This window comes from Xiphophorus hellerii, chromosome 16, assembly GCF_003331165.1.
Source record: "Xiphophorus hellerii strain 12219 chromosome 16, Xiphophorus_hellerii-4.1, whole genome shotgun sequence".
NCBI classification, from domain to species: domain Eukaryota; kingdom Metazoa; phylum Chordata; class Actinopteri; order Cyprinodontiformes; family Poeciliidae; genus Xiphophorus; species Xiphophorus hellerii.
Window position 1 is genome coordinate 16472238 of NC_045687.1, and position 24372 is coordinate 16496609.

Genomic DNA, 24372 nt, shown 5'->3' on the forward strand with positions numbered 1-24372 from the left:
TATGCGGCTGCTTGGGAGGTTTGGGTGGAAATCACTTGAAGGTGTAAACGTTACAAAATAAGAGCTAAAGTTTCGTAGTCATGTCAGGGAACCAGAGGCCGCTCTCGCAGGAATCGCTGCTCCTTCTCCTGCCTCCACACAACCAAACGTTAACCTGTTCTTCTGATGAAGTCAGACCATTGATGAAAGGGCGATGTGTTCAAGAGCATAGGGATTTTGTTCATTTTAGTCTTAGTGCTTGATTGAGGTACAAACCCTGATCAGTCGACCTCAGAGTCCTTGTGGTAGTATATGGCTGCAGAAGTTCAAAAACGTATAAAAACTCTTCACCAAACGGGACTTAGTGGGTTCAAAAATTAAAATTTTGTTAATTTTGTGCTGAAAACTAGTGCAAATAAATCAGCAAAGATAGGACAATTTTGTGTTGAAATTTACAAGTTGTAAAAAGCTAATCATTAATGTTACCGTCAGAGCAGTAGCAGGTCATAAACTGTCTTAAATGACTATTTAATGGAAGCAAATGAGGCACAATTAAAACAGGTCTGAGAACGCAACCTTGGGGAACTACTGGCTTAAGAGTAACAAAAATTATTGAAAGTATTTTTATTCCATAAACAATAAATAAGAAACAAAAGGATTGGGAGCTGTATCAGACGTGCAGAATAACCAAAGGCTGCATTTAAATTTCTGAACAAGAAAACGTCATTAGAGGCCCTGAGGAGAGCTGACAAGATCTTTAAAATATGGACTTAGGACACTGAGCAGTTAATTACTAAAAAAACATTTATGGTGCAATAAAATGAAGTATGAATTACATCGGTAATAACTTGATCTCCTGACACTTTAAATATTGTTTCCTTTCAAATATTGCGTCCTTCCTTTGTAATTTCAACACCTGATATTGCGATGGTGATCATAATTCTGTATACAGATTTTTTTTTAATTGAAAAATGGAAAACCTTTGAAATGTAAAATAGTTTATTTTTACCTAAAAAAAAAACAAAACAAAAAAACAACCTCAGAATTCCCTGCAAATTCCCCCCAGGCTACACACTGGACGCTTCTGTCTTAAAAACAGTTAAAACGTCAAGAGAGTTACGCAAGTTTGACATTACAACTAATACACTTTCATTGAACATCCTGTAAAAAAATACTAGCAAAACACTTGATAGATAAAAAAAAGTTCTCTTCAACTTTAAGCCCAGTAGTCTGTAAGGGCAGTTGCCCGGGGCGGTTTCTCAAAGGGGGGAGGCGCTATTCATGCAAGAACCACTGCTGTAAAGACAAATCGGTTCCAGCAAACATGGAGGCTGAAAAGGTCTGAAATGTTAAAGATGAGAAATGTTTTGAAGCAGAGAAAAGCAGGAATCAGCCATGGATGAGTTTTTTTTTTTTTTTTTTTTACTGTGCTATGAATCAAAAATGACACCTGATGGCTTCACAATAAATGTGATCAAACTCTTCTTCCCAGGTTCTGACTCTAAAGCCAACCGGATTAAACACATCAAAGTGTCTTAATTCCCACAAACACCCCCCCTCCATCTTTCTCTTTCTCTGCCAGTCATTTTTTTTTCCTTCTCACAAACCTTGAATCACACACGCTCTTACTGTATATGCATAAGCATATGCTAATATAAAATGGCAAACCAATTTCACAGCACCTCGCTGATTCTTTTCGCCTTATATTTGTGACGGTCACAGATTTTTCAGTGTCACAGCAGATTAATCGCTCCTTAAATAAACCCCCCCACACCTCTGCCGCTCTGTCTCACCGCGTCTCCGCGTCCCTCGCCCATCAGCTCCCACCTAAAAACTTGTCACAGAGCATAAAATCAGCCCCGTCTGGCACAGCGTTGTTACACGGCTCCCGCAGCACGCAGCTCGGGCTCAGTGACATTCATTAGACGCGCTTTCTTGCCAGTAATTTAATCGCAGCGCTGAGATTGTTGACCATAATAATTCTCCTCTAACGAACTGTTAAGGATCGTAATTAATGCAGTGAGAAAGAAAAGAAAAGAAGTGGCATCCCACTCAGGAGAGCACCTCTGATTCATGGGCGATTCAGAGAGGATCTGCTCAGTCGTGCTGTTATGTCACGAGTTAAGTACAAACAGCCCAGCGGAGTGACATGTCCTTCTCACTGGGATGAAGTCAACAACATAACAGGAAGGAGGAAAAACACAGACAGTGGGAGTGGAGGGAGGTTGTGTGTGTGTGTTGACTTACTGTGAAGCCAATGCCCACAGTGGAGGTGAATGACCCCGGGATGAACTTGCCCTGGTCAAACTGAACCAGCAGAGAGGTCTTGCCCACGCCGTTGTCTCCCACCAGGATGGTCTGCAGATTGAGACACACACACACACACGCGCACAGGAGACGTCCTGTTCTGCAGCCTCGCACTGTTTTAATCGCCCGAGGCCGCAGCGCTGTGTGGGCATGCGGAGCGGGTTATTGTACGAGTTCATCATGTGTTGCTCAGCGCCGCTGTCTGATGCTTTGCGACAGCTGGAGGTTGGCTCTGTGTCTTCAGGAGGGAAGGTCGGCGTCGACGCGAAGGCTGGACCTGCTTCACAATGAGCTGGAGGGTCAGAAAGAAAAAAATCTCCCCGAGGGGAACATGGAGAAGTTATCCTCCGTTGTCCTTCTGCTCTGTGCATGTTCAGATCTGTGCAAAAGTTTCACAGATCTATGATTTCCTTCCAGACTTTCTGGGAAAGTCATAGAAGTGGGTTTAAGCTATAATTCCTCACACTTTCTGAAGATGTTTCAGAGTGCTTCTTTTCTGTTTGGCTTCCAGCTGCTAACAATGTTCAGAGGAATATTTTTTTTTATCGATTTGTAAAGCCAAATAACTCATTAGGCTCCCGAACAGAGGGGAATATGTGTTGGTTTTATTTCTTTTTTGTTACTGTTCCAGGTAGAGTTTATTTATTTGATCTCAACTTGTTCAGTTCCATCATTTTCAAACATACACACACGCACACATGACAACATGCTGTCTTGATTTAGGTCAAGAATTAAGCAGAAAATGATTGAAAAGCTACCAAGGTCCAAGAAAAAAAAACTGATCAATAATCTTATGAAAACTAAGCAAAATAAAAGTTAGAAGTTCACGCTGCTAAAGTTACAATAGGATGGTTTAGTTTAAAACAGAGATAAATAGAATGGCCTAGTCAAAGTGCAGATTACCCATCTGTAACAAGACTCCGGAGGCCTCTTGAGCTACTTTGCAAATGGGTCTGATGTGGTGAAAATCTTAGACAAACAGCTGAAAACCACATGCAGCTGTATTTAAAGCAACGGAGGTTATAGGAGCACAGATTCAGGCCACTGAATATAAATTTATAACACATTTTACTTTTCTATTTGGAACAAAATCATATATATAAACATTCTGCTTGACATTCATCGGGTTGGCCTTTGATATTAATCTCCTTCCAGCTCAGACTCAGGTCTGAAAATTAAAGAAAGTTGCAGGTTTGATTCCAGGTTTCCTCCTCCTCAGCGCTGCAGAAAGATGAAGATGAGGTTTAAAAGTCTTAAAAACATATAAAGGTTTAGTCCATTTACCAATACTACAGGGATGAATACTTTTGAGAGGCTCTGTGTAAAAATGTCTGTCCGCTAACGAACCACGTAAAGCTTTAAAATTTGTTAAATATTACAGCTAATTAAATGTGGGGCTAATGAAAAACATATTTTTTATTAGACTCTGAGCAATGAATCTTCTCCTCTTCCTCCACCACTTCCTCTGAAAGCCAGCCTCAAACACATTTAGCGGTCTGCAGATCTGAAAGCGTTGCTCCGGATGTGGGCATCAGCTGACCTTTTTATCTCTGGTTATTGCCTCTCTCGAGAGCCGGAGCACCAATAGAGCTACTTGGCAGCAGATGTTTACTTTTATTGTGGAAATTTATCACCTTACAGCCACAGTACTCTCTCTCTCTCTCTCTTTTCCACTCCACATGCAGGAAGCCAGAGTCTTCTCCTGCTTCTTATCTGCTGCCTACAAGAGCAAATGTACAGCAGAGAGTGACAGCATGCCGGGCTCCACTGCTGGTAATACGCTCGCTTTAATCATCCTCGTGCATGTACGACACGTTGGCTTTGATGTTCCATTAAAACGGACAAGTTGGTGAAGGTTGGAGCGGATCTAAATTTATTCGGTCCATAGGAGTCGCATTCTGCTCGCCTCTTCACTTGCACTTGAGCGTAGAACGAGTGGCCATTCATCAAATGAAGAAAGAGGCCGGGAAGATGAATTTATCAGTGGAAGCTAAAATTTTGCTAAGTGGACAACAACATCTCCACAAAGAGCTGCAGCTGACCGCACTCAGGTAAATGAAGAAATAACAACATGACTATGGAGATAAAAAAAAACACACACACCAGATAACTGGATAATTAATACCATAAGATGACACAAAATGTCAACAAGCGCACTCACTGCCTCTCAAATGTCTGCACAGCCCTGTTCAAAATGCCAGGAGACTTTGATATGTAATTTCTATACTTTGGCAAGAAGCAGCTGTAACGTCCAAGTTTGCAGAGTGGATAAAATGTTTCAGGAGTATCTCATTTTGCAAAGATATCAGTCAGGAGAAGGGTAGAAAAAAATCCGTCATGATATATAAATACAGCATGGCACAGTGAACCCAGTGAATTTAGTTTTTATAGTTGAAAATAAATAAACAATGTCAAAAATGTGTATGTTTAATCAGAAAGTGAACGCTTTTACAAAGTCTAAATTAATTCTTTTTTTAGATGTTTATTTGCAGTCTACATGTAGACGTCGTTTAGTCATGCTCGAAAAGCAGAGTAGAAGGCAGTGGGAAAAAAAGACAAAAAACTCAAGACCTTTCAACTTTTAACATATTAACTCGACGAGCAACACGGCTGCCCGCTTCGTGGTGCAGAAAGGAAACGTGTGTAGGAGTATTCTTTGTGCACCTGGAACACTGATTACTGTTATTGTTTGCTTTCAGGAATACAAATTAAACTCACTTCTTCATGTGCCGCTGCAGCCGCTTTGCGTTACAAGCAGCTCAGTCACAGAGAAGCTGCCGCTGAATGAGAGTAGGAAATTATGATTCATCCTGAACTACTGCCATTGTTAAAAATGAAAAACGTACCTTTGTCTACAGCGACATGGAGGAATAGCCTTGTTGTCAGAATGCAATCTGTGCAGCGTTATTTACAGGACTTTGTCTGGGCCTTATGATATTTTTTGTTTATCTGATGCCGTTTAGATCTAACCGTGGATAAAATATCCACGTGTAAGTCAAGAAGATTGCTCAGAGTGAATGTTGTCATTGATAATTACTAAAACTCCAAATTTTCCTAAACCTGATGAATAGATGAGACTGAAACTGTTCAGAGAGCCAATAAAGATGCCGGCAGCACCCACATCCTGTTCTGCATGGGGAAACTTTCTGTGTTCTCTTTACATGTAAACATTTGCTACAGCCTGTGTATTTTAAACCCTCTGTGTCCTTGGACTCCTTGGAAACGCAGGACTTCTCTTCCTGAATGGCTCGCTCTGAGAGAAGTGGATGCAGAGGCAGGCGGCTGATGAAGGCGAACAGCAGGAGGAGGTGCAGGCCGAACCCGTACCTGGAGAGCAAACGATGCAAACCAGAGGAGAGGCTGATGAGTCAGAGCGAGGGGGATGTGCTGTGCTGGGTTTCAGAGGCCCGAGTGAAATTAGACTATTACCATTTCATCGCTCCCGCATTAAAGACTGATTCAGACATGCTAGCATTTTGATGATGGGAGCAAAGCAACAAAAAATATCCATGGATGATGGTTTGTGGAGCTTGTGAAAACCTCACAGTTCGGATAAGAATAACTCTCAGGGTGATAATAAGGGATTGAGTTTTCACTTTTTGGTGATGTATACTAATGGTGAAAAAAAGTATGCTGCGGTGAATTAGATGTTAAGTTCACCTTCTGTCTTGAAATACGGCCTATATAAATAACTAGATATATTTTCATAAACCAGCCCCCAATTACACAGGTTACAGTTAAGGTTTCAGTGAACATCCCTTTAAAATGCCAGATTTGTGTGACACAAAACCTCACACCATGATACTGCCACTACCACACTTCACTAAATATGATGCTATTTTTTCATGTCAAGTTTTTGTAAATGTTTTCTTGAGAAGGAAGGTGTCAAACTTCTCATTCCTGTCATACGGGGAATGCTGAATATCATATCTTCCTGCAGCCTCCTGTCAAATACAAAATGCTTTGGATGTTTTTTTTTTGTAATCTTCTCCTGACTGATATCTTTGCAGAAGGAAAAAAATATATGCACAAATGTGTAATTGCCTATTTTTATTAGCTTGAAATTCACAGTAGGAGGTTTGTATGTTTGATATTTTCCTTTCTCTCAAGAAGCTAATTTCTACCCAGCATTTTTAGAAAGCATCCAAAGCTTCATTTGAATCAGCTGAGATCCAACTGGATCAGCTGCCAGCAAAATAAAAATAAATAAATCTAAAACAAAACAAAAAAAAAGCCGGAGCCATCCGAGTGTGGTGCCTTTTTGTTGTTTTTGACTGGGCAAAGCAACAAATACAAGCTGAAATTTAATCAGCGGAGAGGCAGGAGCTCCATCTCAGCTCGCCACAAAGTAATACTTGTTTCAACATCCAGTAATTACAATCTCAGATATCCTCTAATCCCGTTAGCTGCATGCTGCAGCGAAAGCCTCAATCTGTTTGATAGAAGCGAGTTTTAACCTGCCAGACCAATCACTTGAAAATCTGGACGTATTATTGTGACAAAAGCAACAAAAACTCAGCAGAGAGAAGCTGAGCTGTTTGCCGACACCAATGCTCTGTCATCTGTGAACATGAAGCGTGTGATTGGCTAAGAGTTAACCTGATATTGGGTGAAATTGAAAATACTATTATTGGTTTATTAGCTCTTAGCTATAGATAAACCAATAATTTAATAAGTAGAAGCAAACTAGCATAAAATCCTTAGCTTACCTTATGTGTTAGCTCTTCATTATAGGGTGTCTGCATGTCCTCCATGTCAATCACAGATGATCCAGACAGGTTGTCCATTGTCTCCTGCGTCTCTGTCTCACACAAATCAGATCTCTGCCCAGAAGCAGGCGAACTCAACCCAGAGACCTTCCACTCCTCACTCCTTTGAAGTCGAGTTTACAGCCCGCTGTCCCCAACACCTGGCCCTCCTCCTCCGCAGGTCTCCATTTTCTCCATGAGGTTCACATCCGGTGCACAGAGGGGAAAACTGCCTTGAACTGTGCACTTGAACCGGAAAACACTTCAAATATTTATACGGGGAAGCTCAGAAGTGTTGCTTACAGTATTTATGAAGGAAGGAAGCTTCAGCACCCCGGAGGGTGTTTACATCCTTTATATAATCCAAAACTATTCATTCTTGACTTTTTCTCATATTTTGTCACATTAAATTGTGATGTCTGTGGATTGCATCAAAAATAGCTAGAGCACAACTGTGAAGATGAAGCAAAATCATTCATTCATAGATCGCCTGTGGTGACAGCGAGCAGATCATCACAAACACACCGTGAAAGGAAAGGCTGAAGGGACGTTTTCCTCTCAGCAGGGGCAGAGATGGTGGATGAAGCAACAGGCAGGGGAATGCAGGACCTACAGCAACTCTACACACACACACAACCTGGTGAGATATAAAAGAATAGTTCAGGTCAAATATTCAGGTGTTAGATTGATCACTTGGCTAGTCTGCGAAGAGGAACGGGCAAAAATGACAGTCTCTATATGTGCAAAGCTGTTAAGTGTAATTGTAGAACCAAGTTAATTCTCAAAGTATGCTCTCAGGGAGCTGAACTGAAATGTACGCCACACTTTTCAGAATATTTAGTTAAACAAAACATTTGAAATTTACGAATCAAGCTAGCAACGGTATTTTAGCATCTGGTCACCGGTAGCATCAACTGCTTGAAGTCACAGAACGCAATGAAGGCCATAAGAAAAAAGACTAACAACTAAAGAATCATGAAACAACATTTAAGACTTGTGATTAACGCATTTTAGGCCAGTATAAATACATCTTTTTAATGAATATAAGATATTTTAAGGCCTGAATTTTAGATGTATACATTTAAGACCTTTTAAGGGTGTGCGACACCATGGCAGCATTTTGTCTGTTGCATAAAATCCTAATAAAAATACATTGCATCTCACGTTTTATCATTTTAAATTCATTGAGGATTCAGAAGGACTTAATGTGCGCAAAAGTCTGCTCCTAGCAAGGACAACTCCCGTTCAAAGTGAGCTGTTTTATAAACACTAGATTAAATCCAGACATGCTTCAAGGTACAAACAAGTATAACAACAAAAGCTGGAATATAGTCATCTATTTATTGAGTTTTCAGTGAGACTGTCTGATCTTCTCCACAGCAGCGACAGGCTCCTGTTCCCTACAGATCGGAGCGACGGAGCCGAGGATGAGTCACCGTCCGGGCTGCTCCCGACTATCACAACAGCACGGACAGAAATCTCAACCTCCCAAAACCCAGAGGAGCCGCTTCATGCGACACCGAACAGGTGGACTGTCGAATGCAACACAGTTAGAGAGCAGTTTTAACAGCTCAGGGAGCCAAGAGACGAACAGACAGCGTACAGCTTCCCTCCAACTGGATAGAAAAATAACATTTGCTAAGATCCATTAATCTGCTTATTCTCTCAATAAAACCGGGGCTTCACTGAAGCGACTGTACTGTGCAAGCTACACAAGGTCACTTAAAAACAACGTACGTGTTGGACGGTCATTATTTCAGAACACAAAAAAACAAAACAAACAAAAAACTAAAGTAAAAACACTCGTTTCTGCAAACTATTCTGCAAACGTCAACCTTTTTCCACATAAAGGCAGCTTAGATTCTTCCTGATCAAACTAAAACAATTAGCGTTAATAAAAAAAAAAAAAACATAATAAAAAAATACAGTGGACTGTTTAAAATTTAAGGAGTAAAAATACTAAAATAAAACAGATATGTAAGAAATAACCACAAACAGGCATGACAGTACAGCATCTGCACAGGCAAACAGGAGGTATAACAATCTGTTGTTTCAATGCCTACCATGCAATGTAAAGGAACGACACTTTTAGTGGAAATATGTAACTTTAAGCCCGATTGCTTTAAAAAGACAGAATCTGAACATTTAACACTGAGGTCAGTGTGTTCAAAACTAACGGAAAAAACGAGCTTTAAAGTTCCCTGATGGATGCAGAGACGTTGATTTTGCAGACAAGGTAACACGACATTTTGTTTCTTCCTCACAGCATAACAAAACTTAATAACAAATGTGGTTTTTAAAACTATTTTCATTATAGTTTTTAGAGTAATGCTATAAATCTCAGTATAAAGTTTCATCTTTGATACTTAAAATGACTCCAGCTCATGTTGATCTTTCACCTCAGGTGATTGGGTTAAGATTTTCAGACTGATTTGAATGCAAAAAAAACAAAAAACAAAAAAAAGAACAAACAAAAACCCTCAGAGGAATTTTGCAACACAAAAACTATTTAAAACTAACACACCAACTAAGATTAAAAAAAAAAATACTAGAAATATATATTTTTAACAAAAGTGCCTCACAAAAGTGTTGACACCCTTCAACGTTTTTCACGTTTTGTTGCATTACAACCTTTTAGTTTAAATCATTAGATAAGCATCAATTTGAAGGAAAGTTTTCTTGTATCAATATGATGCCACCAAATAAATTAAAGGCAATTAATGCATTTTATATAGGGGTACCAAAGTTAAAGAGTCTGCACGCAACACAACTGTAAACTATTTCATTTTAGTTTCCTATAAAAATGTTGTTTGCAACCTGACAAAATGTAAAAGATAAATATAAGGGGTGTAAATACTTTTGAAAGGAAACATTACAGCTATTTTCTCCATGTCCTTGTATTTAGTGATGTGTTGTTGCAAAAAAATATGTGACCCTGCACAGACGTATTAAAACGTCCCGCCCTCGACCCCTCCCGCCGTAACCAACGACAACATCCTGCAGTAAAGTGCACTTCATGCATCTCTCCTATGCTTCAAAATAAGCACATTATTAAGATCCAGAGGTTCTACTCTCCTTTGAAATGAAGGGAAACAGCTGCTTGAAGGGGACAACCGAACGAGGACCCTTGCATTTCCACTGAGACAGTTGTGTGACTGCAAATGTGTGCGGCAGCTAAAATCATACCGAAACATGTGGGGTTTCATGTACCCGTTCAGCAAGACATGATAAGTTTGTCTTTTTTTTGCAGGCAATGTGCAAATTTTCTGCAGTCCTCCCGTCGTTTCTGCCTGTGGCAGCAGCAGCTCCTTGGAGTGTGTGTGCAGATATCGGGTTCATTCAGGCTTTCCAGCAGTGTTTTGTGTGTTCAGTGTTTCTACTCGCGCTACCTGATCCGCCCGTCGCTTTTGACCGGGCCCAGTTCGGACTTTGGATCAGGGGAGAGGGAGCTCCAGGTAGTCTTTGTGCACAGCCCCACGGCCGGGCAGGAGGAGGCCTTGGCGGAACAGAGGTCGCCTATCACCCAGAAAGCCCCCACCAGGCTGTCCACCCAGGCGTCCAGGGGCCGACCCACCAGCTGAGCGGCTCGCCGGGCCGCCTGCATGGCGGGCTCCTGAGGAGGCAGCTTCAGCACGGAGTTCAGCTGCTGGAAGCTCTGGTCCAGGTACAGGTTACCAGGAGGGCCCGAATGCAGCCAGCTGTCCTCCTCTGGAACAGAAAAAAATAAATAAATAAAAAACAAAAATTAGTCTGTAAAAATCACCATTTTCTCAGAATATTTATGGATTACACATAGAGGGATCATAGACTTTCCCCCAGTAAAATTCAAGCACTTTTCAAATTTTTCCAGCACCGCACTTTGCAGACAAACACAATACAAATCAATTGAAAGAAATGGTTTTAATTTACTATTGTAAGATGTCATTTATTAGTGTTGTTAATATTGTTTTCTACATTTTACAGCACAGAAAAGGTCATCTAAAATGTAGCAACATTTTATGTTTTGAAATGTCTCCTGCATACCTTAGCTTGAGCACAAAACATTAATTAAAAAAAAGAAAAGAAAAAAAGACACCAAAAGTCTTGATCATTTTGAACATACAAAACAGAAGACAAATAATAAGTCACTGAGCCATTAGGAATAATAAATATTCATTAGAGGTAAATGACCTTCCTACTCAAATTTTATACATTTTATACAAAAAAAGTCACAAAAAATAATAATAAAAAAACAAACATTTTTTTCCTTTTATCAAAGAAATAAATTTGGCAGTTCTAGCAAACCTAAAACAATAAATGCTTAGTCCGATTAAACTTTCAGACAATGAAAGTCTTTTTATTAGCTGTATGAAAACATCTGGTTTCAACTGTGAATAAAATTTTCCAAATTTTGGCTTTTAATCAAGATTGCACTCTACTACTAAACTGCTCAGTTTGAATAACAAGCACTTTCAAGGACTTTATACGGAAATCAATTACTTTCCAAACCTTGAAAACACCTGATTGAAGGATTTCAAGCAAGCATACGAATCTGGAATATAACATGTTTTAGAAAATAATTCATAGCCCTTCAACTTTTTCTCAACACTTCATTGAGTTTTGTTAGAGTTATTATAACAGAGTAAACGTACCTCTGCGCAGTGGCTCTTTATTATTAAAAGTCAGCGGCATCACGAGGAATCGAACCTCCGCTACACGCTTCCACTGTTTCAACACCCGCACGGTCCAGGCGCCGGGCCGTAGGGGGTGCTGTAGAGGCGGTTTGTATTGCGTGTACTCTGCATCCATCTCTACTGTGATGTCATAGGACGCTGCCACCACCTGCGCCGGGTCAATCCAGACGATGGTGGCCGTGAGGTTGGGCCCGCGGGCCCACTTCTGGACCGCCAGCGGCTCGTCTATCGGGCCGATGACGCCGCCGAAGTTACGGAAGATCCTTTCTTTGGGATCCCAGTCTGTCCCGATCTGTTCCCGAGAAAAACACGTCAGTTAAATTAGCATTTTCTGGAATCTGGGTTTTTTTTAGAAAACATTTTGGTTTAGGGGTCGTCGATGTTAAAATGTTGCCGTGAAAACCTCCAGATTCTTGAGCCTCTCAAACTCTTTGAGGTTCGTCTCGAAGACGAGCGTCGCTTGAGGCATGGCCCACAGCTCCAGCGTCTCCCTGCGCTTCGACTCCACGCCGCGCACGTCCTGGCGAACCAGGTAGCCTTGGAAACGGTCATCGTAGAAGTACAAATGGACGGAGAGAGGGTCACCTACTGGTTCAAACCTTCAAAAGAAGAAGTTCCTTGTAACAACATTCTGTTACCAGTCAGAGAATATTCAAAGAGGAAACAGAAAATGAACCTGCAGGCTTCTGTCTGGCTCTGAGAGGTCATCAGGCCCTTCAGGGTCAGGCGAAAGAAAGAGGTGTAAGCCGTGAGCGCCACGTCACTGAGGGAGCCGACGCCCTCCAGCCGCTCGAAAACGCTCTCCCAGTACGCCTTGATGGCGACAGTTCCCGGGGCGTACTGGCCGTACAGGTGGGTGTCCAGGATGTCTATGGCCTCCTGGTTCACCGTCGACTCAAACTTTCGGGCGAAAAACGTCGGACGAGTCAATTGCTGTAGATTAAAAAAATAATAATAATAAAATAGTTTTCCAAATGTAATAAATCTAATAGATAAAACACCAGTCAGGATTTTATTTTGAGGGAGTATGAATACTTTTGCAAAGCAGTGTAATCTCAGAAGAATGAGACACTGCCCTCTTGTGGTGACCTGACCTGAATCCGAATGAGGTCTTGTGGTTTGAAGTCGTTGGGGGAGCAGCCGCACCAGTCCACGATGTGCTTGTACTGGCATTTACAGCCCAGCTTACGGTTCCAGTTGGTGACGCGCAGGTTGTTGTCCACCAGGGTGTCACACATGTGACTGTTACCAAGCACTGTGTGGAAAAACGACTGAGAGAGAGAGAGAAAGAGAGGGAGACAGACTTTTAAAAACTCATTTATTCAACATTAGTGATCCATATAAACAGTCAACTCAAAGCAACACATTCATAAAGGAAAGTTCAGAATACCTCTATAATAACAGAGATTTTGAAAAACATCCAGTTCATTCATTTAAATTTTTTTTTCTAACATCACTCTTGCTTTAATTAGACCCTGGAAAAGCTTTACACATTCAGAATTGTGTTCATTGTTAATCTTATATTTTCTGCTCAATTAAATTCCAAAGAAAAATTCAACAACCATTTTTTTCTTCTTGAGTGAAAGAGAGAAAGAAAGAAAGACCAGACAGAAAGAAAAAAGACAAAGGAAAAGAGACAGAAACACAGAAAAAGAGAAAACAAGGAAGAGAAGAGAAAGACAAAAAACAGAAAAAGAGAGACAGAAAGAAAGAGACAAAAAGAAAATGACAAAGAAAAAAGACATAGAAAGATTAACAAAATATAGAAGAAATAAAAAAAGAGAGGGACGGAGAGATAAATATGAGTCAAACAGAAAGTCTGGATGAACTGGCTCCAAACAAGAGGTCTGGATTACAGAAGGTCACAGCTGTACAGTAGTTCCTCTCATGCGGCGCCGCTGCTGCACGCTGTGCTGCGCAGCTTACAGTCCTCCATTATCTCTGCCGCTAGGCTGCTCTGACTTGGCAGGGATGTGGAGCCTGAGACGGGCTCTTTCCTCACTCTGAGCCTCGGCTAGGGCAGACACAAACACCGCAGACGGCTCTCTTACCTCGGCGGGCAGCAGAGCGTAGGTGTAGAACTGCTTCAGGCCCAACACCAGCTGGTCGCGGGAGCCGACCACGTAGTCCACGAAGCGGCGGGTCAGAGCGAACCAGTCAGAGCCGCCAGAGACCTCCAGGCCTTCTGGGATGCTGCGCTCACCGAGACGCCACATGTGGTTGTCGCACTCATGGAAAAGCCGGTCCAGGCCCTGCTTCTTGATGAACCTGGAAGAAAGAGCGCATACCAAAGCGTTGTTGGGAGTTCTGGTAAGGGGTCTACCTTTAAGATGAGCGCGCTCACCTTGCATTCTCTCTCCCATGCGACTTGAGGAAGTTCTTGTCTCGGTGCATCGACAGAAACATCACCAGTTCATCGTTGGTCCTACATGAATTCGATATAGTGAGAGGAAAAGAGAAATAAACAGCAGATAGGAGATTTTGTTGAATATAAAGGAGCTTGAGTAATAAACTACTTTGGAAAAGATTTAGGACCAGCAAGTGAACCTCTCTGGGGACAATCCAGGTGGACAATCAACTACTTTGATTGGGACTCAGTTGGCTGCCCCCAAAAACCCAGCTGGAGACCGTTTACCGTCGGCTCTGTGACTAAGTGACCAGAACGGTTTATTAACCACGACGTTGCAAAACAGATTAATGTTTCCATCAGGAGAAATGCTACGGCTGCCACTTTCTAAAGCTGCCGGGGTCAGTTAGAGACCAAAACAGGAAGAAACCCTTAAAATGAAGTAATTACTGCAGAACTGGGCATTAGCTATTTATAGATACAGGTGTTTTTAAAAATTGCTAAAATAAAAGTTTGTTTTTGTGCCAGACCTATCTACAATTAGGTATGCTACAAAAGGTCAGTGCTATAGAAGTTGGCTGCTCACAGATTTATCCAAGTATATTCATAGAAAGTTTAGTGGAAGGAAACAGTGTGCTAAAAAGCATCATAATTGTAATAAATAACATATTATGTTTGGAAAAATTATTGCTACTTTTCAGTTTTAAATAAAAGCAGTTTGGCTATATTATTTGTGTTTTGAAAACTACAATACTATAAGAGACACCATTTTCAATCTTTCAATCCAGCCTCTTTCTACAAACATCCATGACTTTATTCAACATTATTTTGCTCCGTTTCTGCTCGTGTAGCTAACCTGGTCGGGAAGTCTGTGGCGCTGAGGTTGATGAAATAGTCCCATTTCCACTCCTGCATGGCGAGCAGGTCCTGCATGCTTCGCAGGTAGGCTTTCAGGAGACTGGCCCCTCCCCAGATGGTGACCATCCGCCAGGGAGTGGCGCGCACGTTGGGGTACTGCTCGGCTATCTGCAGCACCTCCCGATGCATGTAGCCGGACCGCTGCAGGAAACGGAGCAGAGCCGAAAACGCTGGCTCAGCTTCAAAGTGTTTCATCACACAAAATAAAAAAATAAAAACCCAAACGCTGAATGCTGGTTTCTACTGTGACTCATCAAAATAATGACAAAAGGGAAACGAAAACGGTTGTTTATCATCTAAAAGGAAATGTTGAACTTAAGAGAGATCGTGCTTTGACAAGCTAAAATTGTGGACTCCAAATAGGAGGAAATAAAAGCTCTTATTTATTCCTTGGAGATCAATTAGATTTGTTATAAACAGCTCGTTTAAAAAAGGTTACTCAAGATTGTGGAGTGATAAATGGGCAGTTCAAGGGAAATAGACGCCTTAAAATAGATTGTCCAGGGACATAAAGTCCAATTTTGTTAAGAGAAGAACAAATGGTGTGTAATGAATCTGCTCTGAGAAACCGATCGAGGTCAGCAGAAGTGGGCAAGAACTTTAACGGGATTTGACAAGATTAAGCAGCTTCCCGCCTGGTGTTTAGAAATAAGGCCAAATGAAAGAAAAAGGCAAAAGGAACAGCCTAAACTCAGCCTTCAGCTGTAGAGTTAGAGGCTGGGTGATGAAGCACAGAGCTGGAGACTCACATATAACCCCAACTGTTCAGCTCAAGCAGGAGTTTTCACAGAGACGAACGGTCTCTCTCTGTGAAAACCGGCCGCCGTCTGTTGGCAGCAGAACAGAGGAAGTGACCAGGTGTCTGGCTACAACAGGAGTCCTGCTTTCAGGAACCTAACCTGCTCTCTGCTCAACAGATTCGCCATCTGCTTTCCTTTCGTACACAACAGCAAGTTTTCTAGCAAAAGACGGATTCCTGAAGAATAACCGTGACATCCCTGCTTTACTGCAGCGAGAGGAGAGCAGGGTAAAGGCAACTTCTGGGACAGAGGGAGAGCTGGTCATTTTAAGCTCACAGTAAGAAAAACAATCCTAACGGTGTTAATGTAACCAGGAAGTAGGACCTAATTCAGGTGTGTGCAAACTTTTTGCCTTGAGGGACAAAATTGTTAATATGAACAAAAAAAATTTTTTTTTTTCTCTTTTGAAGTCTACAAATACATTTCCTGAGACTTTTTTATTGTATCTGCTCAATAATAAACTAAATATGCAAGACTACGTTTAATCAAACAAAACATACTTTTGTACAAGAAGGATCTGTTAATCATTGCATTCAGAAAGTTTTTAACTGTTAATAATAAACCGCCACACTGTTTCTTGATTTTCTGGGTTAAGATTAACGCAGAAGTCTGGTTAATAAATTTGTAATTATTTTTGCTGTTCTAGCAGGCCAGATTGGTTTCACACCAGCTTTGTGGTCAGGAGGTCCCGGGTTCAAATCCCGGACAAGCCCCCAATTTGTTATGGTCTGGCTCTAGAACCATAACAAATAAAGAGAAGCAACGCAAGGGATAACTTAAGATTAGATCTAACAAAAATCATGAATGGCTGGAGAAAAGGGGGCAAGGAGAGGGAGAAAAGAGAGAGAACGGGCGAGGTGAGTGAGAGACGGTGGTGGATCTCAAGCTGGATCTCAATTTGTTCTGGAGACACTGGCCAGCTGCCTCCATTTCCAATCAGCACTAATTAGGAGCTCTGAAACAAAGATGTTAGCGAGACCCAGAGAAAAGGCCTTGGGCCGCAACAGGTTGCACAAAATCCTTCAGAGGGCCACAAACGGCCCCCGGGCCGCACTTTATACACCCCTGACCTACATAGAACAGTGTGGTGGTTCATCTACTGGCTGTACCTTGTCTACATGGATGTAGTAGTAATGATCTCTGTGGTATATGGCCTTGATGAGACGCCTGAGCTGCCGTACGGCTCGGCCGTGGACCATCAGCACGAACGCCACCCTGACCGGGTTCTCCACCTTGGACAAGCTGAGCTCCACGTCGCCTGCAGCCTCGACCGGCTGAGACACACCTGGCCACAGAATCCAGATGCAGGTTAGAAAATGATGATCATACACTGTAAACAATCTAAAAGTAAAGCAGGGCTGAAATGATTCATCAGATTAATCATGGTGAATTGATTATTGACATACCCATCAACTAATTCAGTAATCGATTAATCGTAAATTGAAGTATGCAGACTCAAAAAAGACGACAATGGCTGAAAGAACAAAACCCTCAGAACTGCAATCAGATCAAAATTGAACAAAACAGAAATACATTTTGCATTTAAGGAAAAAAAAAAAAAAAAAAAACTTTGTCTGTAAATATGTTCAACCTAAAACACATAAAGTGACAGTTTTAGCTTCACCTTGTTCAAATTCTGTTAAAAAAAACCAACTCCTTTTAAGCAGTTTTTGCTATTCAATTATTAATCAGTTGGTCCAAAAAATTGTCAACAGATCAGCTATATTGATGCCTGGTCCAGCCGAAATGCCTGATCTCTTTACATGTTGATGTTCAAAGTATTTTTTAGCTCCACATGAATCCTTTACTACAAAAGATCAAGCTTACGCTCAAAGAATGCTAACCTAAAAAGTAAGGGAATTGTTTACAATAAAAAATCTGCACATTGTGTCCGTTTGTTTTATCCAATTAATCGATTAATCGATCAATTCACTGATAACTAAAATACTCGATAGTTGCAGCCATAAAGTAAAGTCCTGTGAGCGCAGCTTGGAGCTCACCGAGTTGGGGGCAGAACTGGGGCAGCGCTTCCGGCATGAGCTGCCCCGCCTGATGTTGGCACACGATGTTGGCGATCTCCTGCCGGCACTGCTGCGACCTGGCGCGGTGCAGAGCCGACAGTGCGTCCTTGCCCACGATGTCACATTTCGGCATGAAGTCACCGTTGGGCGCCTGGTGCGCGCCGTCCACGCTCCCGGGCTCCCCGGGGATCCCGGCGGCTTGCATCTTTGCCGCTCCGTCCAGGCTGAAGTTGCGGCGGCTGCTCGACAGATCGTGAGAGACCGCGCCGTCCAGCCCGGCCGCCGCCATCCCCCTCTCCTGGGGGGTTTTCTGTCTGACGCCGGGCTTCGCGGCTCGCCGGTTGCCGCCTTTCCTCTGCGGGAGGGTTGCCGTTCCCCTCTGCCTCTCAAACCTGGTGCTCCATCTGCCCCTGTTCTGCCCAGACAAAGAATTTGCTTTGTCTCTCTTGGAGTCCTGGCTGTTGGGGTCGGGCAGCTTGGACCGTCTTGTTTTTCCCTGAAAAATGAGACCAGAAAAGAAAAAAAAAAAAAAAGACACATTTGTAATCCTGTTACAGATGCTGATTCATACTCTGACATAAGGTAAACAAAGATGGCCACTGAGGCATCAGCAGAAAGCCCTAGAGGCGACGATGTGTTTACTTGGTTCTTATTTTTTTGGGGGGCTTTCTTCCCAGTTCTCTCATCTGAGTTATTTTTAGCAGCGCCTCCGTGTTTTTGTGGAGAGTCACAAACAATCCAGTGATTCACCACGCAAACCAACAAAACCCACTTGCCTCTTTTTGGCAGGCAAATTCCACACTCGTGAAATTTGGGTCAGGTGTGTGCAACATTAAAATCCAAACAGATGGGGTGTGTGTGTTTGTGTGTGGATTATTTTGGTACTGCAGTGACTGGAACGAAGGAGCTGTGTGTTTTACTCAGACATAAACTGCTAAAGCGCCATAATGAGAGTTGCTGCATGCTGGAACCAATGAGGGGAACCAATTAGGACTTGGACTGAGGTTAATTTTCCACTCTACTGTGCAAGACTTAAAGTAGAAATAAAACGAATCAGGAGCACAAAGCGTACACTTTAACAAAATCCTTTGAAAGGACAAGAAAGAAGAACTCAGCGTCACAGTGTTGGCACACTGCAGCGGCTTTTTAAAAATATGCACATGAAAAAAGAAAAAAAAAAGTAGTGAGTAGGCAGAAAGCTTTCAGACGCTTCAAACCAATATGGCAGAACGAAGGATCGCTCGCCTCCCACCGCTGGCATGCAGACTGCAGGGGGGATGCTGGGAAACGGAGGCAGGCCGGCGGCTCTGTGGTCGGATCGGGGGCCAGATGATCCCCGGCCAACAAGAAAGTAGCTGCCAGCCGATGCAGGACGGTCAGCTGCTGCCGGCCGACAGCGGCCACTGGATCATCAGTGAGGAGTTGCAGGACGGATCCAAACATTCAGAACACACCTCAACTGTTTTATATAAACACGAGTTTGTGCAGTTTCTCTCAGGAATGATGTGAAACACTCAGTTTGAAAGTTTTATTCATTGTACCGTTATGATACATTTTCAGAAGTTACTGTGGTAAATGATAATAGTGTTGTTTTACGAGACTATTTCCAACCAATATGATGCAAATACGCCCTCTCAAAGATCAAATGTTTAACACTGGACCTTTTTAATTAAATATTCAAAATATATAACCAAACCAACAAATAAAATAGTCTGTTTAAATCGTCTTAATTTATCATGGTATTAATTGACTTTTTGCAACAGGTTTAATTCATACATTCTGAACTTTTCAACATTTCGTCACATTACTGCAACAAACTTCAATACTTCTATTGGGATTTTATGTGACAGAGAAGCGAAAATGATACATCGTTTCCATTTTCTGTCAAGAAAAATCAGAAAAGTATGGCTTGCCTGATTTAATTTCAACCAATAAACCAATATATCAGTGAATAATATATCAGTGATTAGACACTGGTGGATTCTGTTCACTAATTATGTAACTTCAGACAGATAACCGAGTAAAGGGGTGGAGGTACAGCCGTTTTTCTTCAATGTCAATAAAATAAATAGAAACTTGCAGTTTCAACGTGACAAAATCTGGGAAAATTATTGCTTAGAATGGTGGCTTAGCATATTCAGCATTCTTCTTTTACAGCAAAAATTTAATTATGATTCATTTCCAAGTGCAAATTGCAGCAAAACGTTGACAATTTGCTACAACCATGATTTCTGCTTTTAGAAGCAGCTCATAATGATCCTTGTCTGGATTTCATTTTTGCAAAAGTTTCTTCTTTTTTTTTTTTTTTTTTCAGCCACGAGAGAAAATCTCGTACATCCAGTACGCATGACCCACTGGCTGAAGTTTCAATTATTCTTATCAACTGGCTTTCATGGCTTTTAATTTTTTTTAAAAAGAAAAAAAAGTCATTGTTTCGGGAAAAAAACCCAAAAAATGCATGGAAGGAGAAGCAGGCGAGGCAGAGACTTTATTTCCCAATTAAAAGTGGAGCGAGAACGAATCAGTGTCACCATCTGCTGGAGCGGGACTCGACAATGGAGGAGGGGGGGATGAAGATGAGGAGGAGGAAGACTCTGTGGTTTTTGTCTGTGCCTTCTCTCTCGAGCAACAAAGGGGTTTAATGAAATGCATGTCACTGAGTGTGTTCGCTCAGGGCTGATGGTCTTTCAGCGTTCTGCATCAGGCGCACACAGACTTGGTGCTGACATCTGCATAGCTGTCTGCCAACACAGTGGAATATACGGCTGACCTCCGCACTAAGGAGAGCGCGCTCTGCCTCCAGCTACGGCTTACAGAGGGTTATAGAAAACTGATTCACCCTTCCTTTTAGTCAATAAAACAAACGACGAGTCGTTTGACATTCAAATGGAGGCGTTTCATTGTTTAAGATGCTAGATTTTATCCTGACTAAATGGAGAGGAGCCAAGGCTACGGCCAATTGAGCCTTGAGCTCTCTGATGAGCTTAGGGGTTTAAACGGAAATGATCTGCAGCACTAATCTCCTCTGAAGACCTGGGAAGTCGGTTGTCTACCTTTATCTGAGGCAAAGGTCACGCAACCCTGCAAACCCTCAAAGCTCCGCCCACAAATCTACCCTCCACACTGGGGGGAAATAATGCACCTTCCACACTTTTCAGGCCATCACATCCTCAGGTTTCAACGTGGTGAAGCCACTCCAGGTTTTGTTCTTTTTGTTTTTTTTGGACAAGCACAACCTGAGCAGGCTGAGCCACTTTTCAACTTCAGCTCGTATTCAGGTCATGTTCTTTATAAACAAATAAAGCAGCAGATTCTGATGAAAAGGGATGTAAAAAACTAAACTACAAAGCACTCTGGGTATTCTAGGAGTTATATGAACTTCTAAGCCCACAGCTCCAGAGTTATTAATTCATTTTCAGACCACTTTAAAATGATATGTAGAAAGGTGAATTTATAGCTTGAGACTGAAGGACTGTGTCTAACCAGGTGGTCAGCAGCACAGGAGCACCACAGGGCGCTGTACTCTGACCATTACTTTTCACTCTGTACACTTCAGACTGCCAGCACAAGACAGACTTCTGTCATCTACAGAAATACTCAGATGAGACTGGGGTGTATCATTGATGGTCTAGAAGCTGAGCTGAGAGAGCTGGTGGATCACCATGTGGTGTGAAAACAATCATCTCATCTCAAAGGTAAACAAAACAAAGGAGGTGATTGTAGATTTCATGAGAAACTGGGTTGAAACACGCTCTATTTCCATTATGAGGGAAGAAGTGGAGGCGGATGAGGAATATAGACACATCAGTGTTCATCTGGACAACAGACTGGACTGGAGACGCAACAGTGAAGTCGTCTATAAGAAAGGATAGAGCAGACTTTGATTCTTGAGGAAACTAAGATCCTTCAAGGTGTGCTGCAGATCTTCTATAAGTCTTTTGCTGACAGTGCAATCATCTGTTGGGGTAACAGAATCAGAACCAAACTCTAAACAACCTGATAAAGAAAGGCTGGTTCTGTTCTGGGAACCACTGTGGAGAACTAAGAGATGATGGTGCCAAGAACAAGTTTATATTTAAAAAAGAAAAAGAAAAAAGTTACAACAACAACCGTGTGTCTTCAGTCAGAAGTTTCATCAGAGCCTGTGTAATACAGATTGCTACAGAACATCCTTCCAGCCCAAAGTCACCAGCATCTACAAGAACTCTTTGAACAACCTTGACTAATATAACATTTATTAATTCCAGAATGAAATTCAAGCATCTTCAAACTTAATTAGATTTAGACAAAGGGTCAGGGAATAGAGTGTGGATTTAAAATTGTGTTTCGATTTTAGGTGTTTCTTTTTCCAGAATTTTTCAAACCTGGAAAATACTGTAATCAATATTCCATATTTTCCCTGCCTGGACACGAACTCTGGCTATAAACAGAGCCTCAGACTGATAGTTTGCTTCCTATGAAGGGTCTTAATTGAGTACTCAGACTTACGCAGACTAACTGAATTACTTAATAACCGACTTCCCTATTAGATGTTTTTTTCTGTTTCCTGTCTTTGCTTCCCATTTTCTCAACTTGAAAGAGCCAGATGAAACAGCATGACAACAAGCAGCACACAGCCCACTGTTGCTTCTGAAACAACTTCGTTTTCATTCAGCTTTCCACAGTGAGAACCAAAAATGTGCAGTTAAAACAAGAAGAGCACTCTACTCTCTCTTATTTCTCTTGAGCGTTTGTGATAAATGACAACAGAGGCGAGGCTGATCCAGCAATAGTAACATGCTTCTACTAAGAGCTAACATAAGCTGCCGTTACAGTATAATAACTCACAGTGCGATGAGCTAAACGCCAACGGCTAATCCAAACAAAATCAGAAGCACGTCTGTAAAATAGTCAGTGGGACTGTTTCTCACCTCTGGTGGGCCTTCTTCCAAGCTCCTAAGACTCCAAACCACAAGTCCCTGGACCAGGAGGATCATTAAAGCAGCGGAAATCACTAGTTTATACCGTCGAAGCAGCTTTCGGACTCGCACGCTGGCCACCATTTTTCCAGCACGGCACGTTCTGAGCAGAGCGTCCACGCGGGGTCGCTCTGTGCTCAGGGTGAGATTTCCGGTTCGTTTTAGGGATCCGACTAATTTGGCTCGGCTCACGAGCAAGAATCGGCTCTTCTGCTTCTCAAAGGATTCCTCACTCTCAGAGCTGCATTGATATTAAATAACTGGATTGGGTTTTGTTATGTTTCTGTGTACTTCTTAGGGGACTGCTTTCCTCCTGTCTAAACTCAAACTATACAGTATGTTCTCTCAGTCTTTCTCCAAAAATATACAAATAAGTAGAGTTGCCAACTTTTAAATGAAACTTGGAGGGAGACAAGTTGGACAAATAAATTTAAGACACAATGGCACTGTACATCTGTTCCTGACAATCAGTTGTTTGTAATCACGTTTTTAACTTGTTTTACTATAGTTAAAGTTTTATTACAACAAAAGTATTTCAAGTGAAATATTATTATCTAGATATTCATTTTTACAATTTCACTTGAAAACATACAGCCGGTGTTCAGTGGCCCAAACTTATAAGGGACGAGCCAGTGTTTTTTTTTTATAATCGGTTCGCAAAACAAAAGTAGAAAGTAAAAAATGAGGGAAATGTTTTATTGTTTAAATTATTAAATGAGACACAGAACCAAAGAGGTACTTGAGGCTCTGGAACTGCATGTTGCAGACCCCTTATGTAACATCCATAGACCCCTTCAGGTCCTACCTCAATTGGGCTGAAGCCAGAAGTGCAACGCATTCATTTTTAATTCATTTTTAAAATAAAACTTGATGATCTGAAACAACTGCAACAAAAAGGAAGACATTTGTAAAGGGCCAACACCTTTTAAAGCAGTGCTTATAAAATTGTCCTATCAACAGATTAGACAAAGCTGTGAATCTTTTACAAATAAAGTCATACCTGATGACTATTGTTTGTTCTGGATTTTATTTTTGGGTGTCAGTGTAAAAGGTACTTACAATATTTTAGTCCTACAGTTTTTTTTTCCTGTAGCAACTTTGAAAACCGTGTATTTTACCTACTAGTTCAAAATCATTATAATTATTTTATTAAGTAGTGTGATTCAAAGTCAAGGTAAGCAAATTTCTCAAGGCACTGCACATACTAAATAATTTGTGATATTTATTCAGTAGAATGTAAACACACACCACTTCTTCCATAACCTTTAATTTGTTGATCTGTCAGCAGATCAAATCTGCAGTTAATGGATTTCATGACAAATATGTAATTATTGCCTTTCCTTTATGGGAGGCTAGATCTCATATTCACTGGCTCTGCAAAGGTTTGCCACAATATAAAATCTTTCCTTAATTCACGTTTTTTAAATATACAGTTGTGGTCAAAAGTTTACATACACTTGTAAAAAACATAATGTCATGGCTGTCTTGAGTTTCCAATAAGTTCTACAACTCTTATTTTTCTGTGATAGAGTGATCGGAACACATACCTGTTTGTCACAAAAAACAGTCATAAAGTTTGGTTCTTTCATAAATTTATTATGGGTCTGCTGAAAATGTCACC

General features: G+C 41.5%; 1 protein-coding gene and 1 long non-coding RNA gene across 2 annotated transcripts; one reads left to right on the plus strand and one right to left on the minus strand.

The window, feature by feature from the left end:
* Positions 1–2615: 2615 nt before the first annotated feature.
* LOC116736052 (uncharacterized) lies at positions 2616–8875 on the plus strand. Its single transcript, XR_004342483.1, has 2 exons — positions 2616–4337; positions 5515–8875. It is a non-coding gene; the product is annotated as an uncharacterized LOC116736052 (long non-coding RNA).
* xylt2 (xylosyltransferase II) lies at positions 8357–22835 on the minus strand. Its single transcript, XM_032588267.1, has 11 exons — positions 22704–22835; positions 17773–18289; positions 16882–17057; positions 14911–15113; positions 14052–14132; positions 13759–13975; positions 12802–12978; positions 12384–12640; positions 12111–12306; positions 11666–11999; positions 8357–10742 (listed from the first exon to the last, which is right to left on the minus strand). The coding sequence occupies exons 1-11, from the start codon at positions 22833–22835 to the stop codon at positions 10420–10422; spliced, it is 2613 nt and encodes an 870-aa protein (XP_032444158.1). The 3' UTR covers positions 8357–10419.
* Between the last annotated feature and the right edge of the window lie 1537 nt (positions 22836–24372).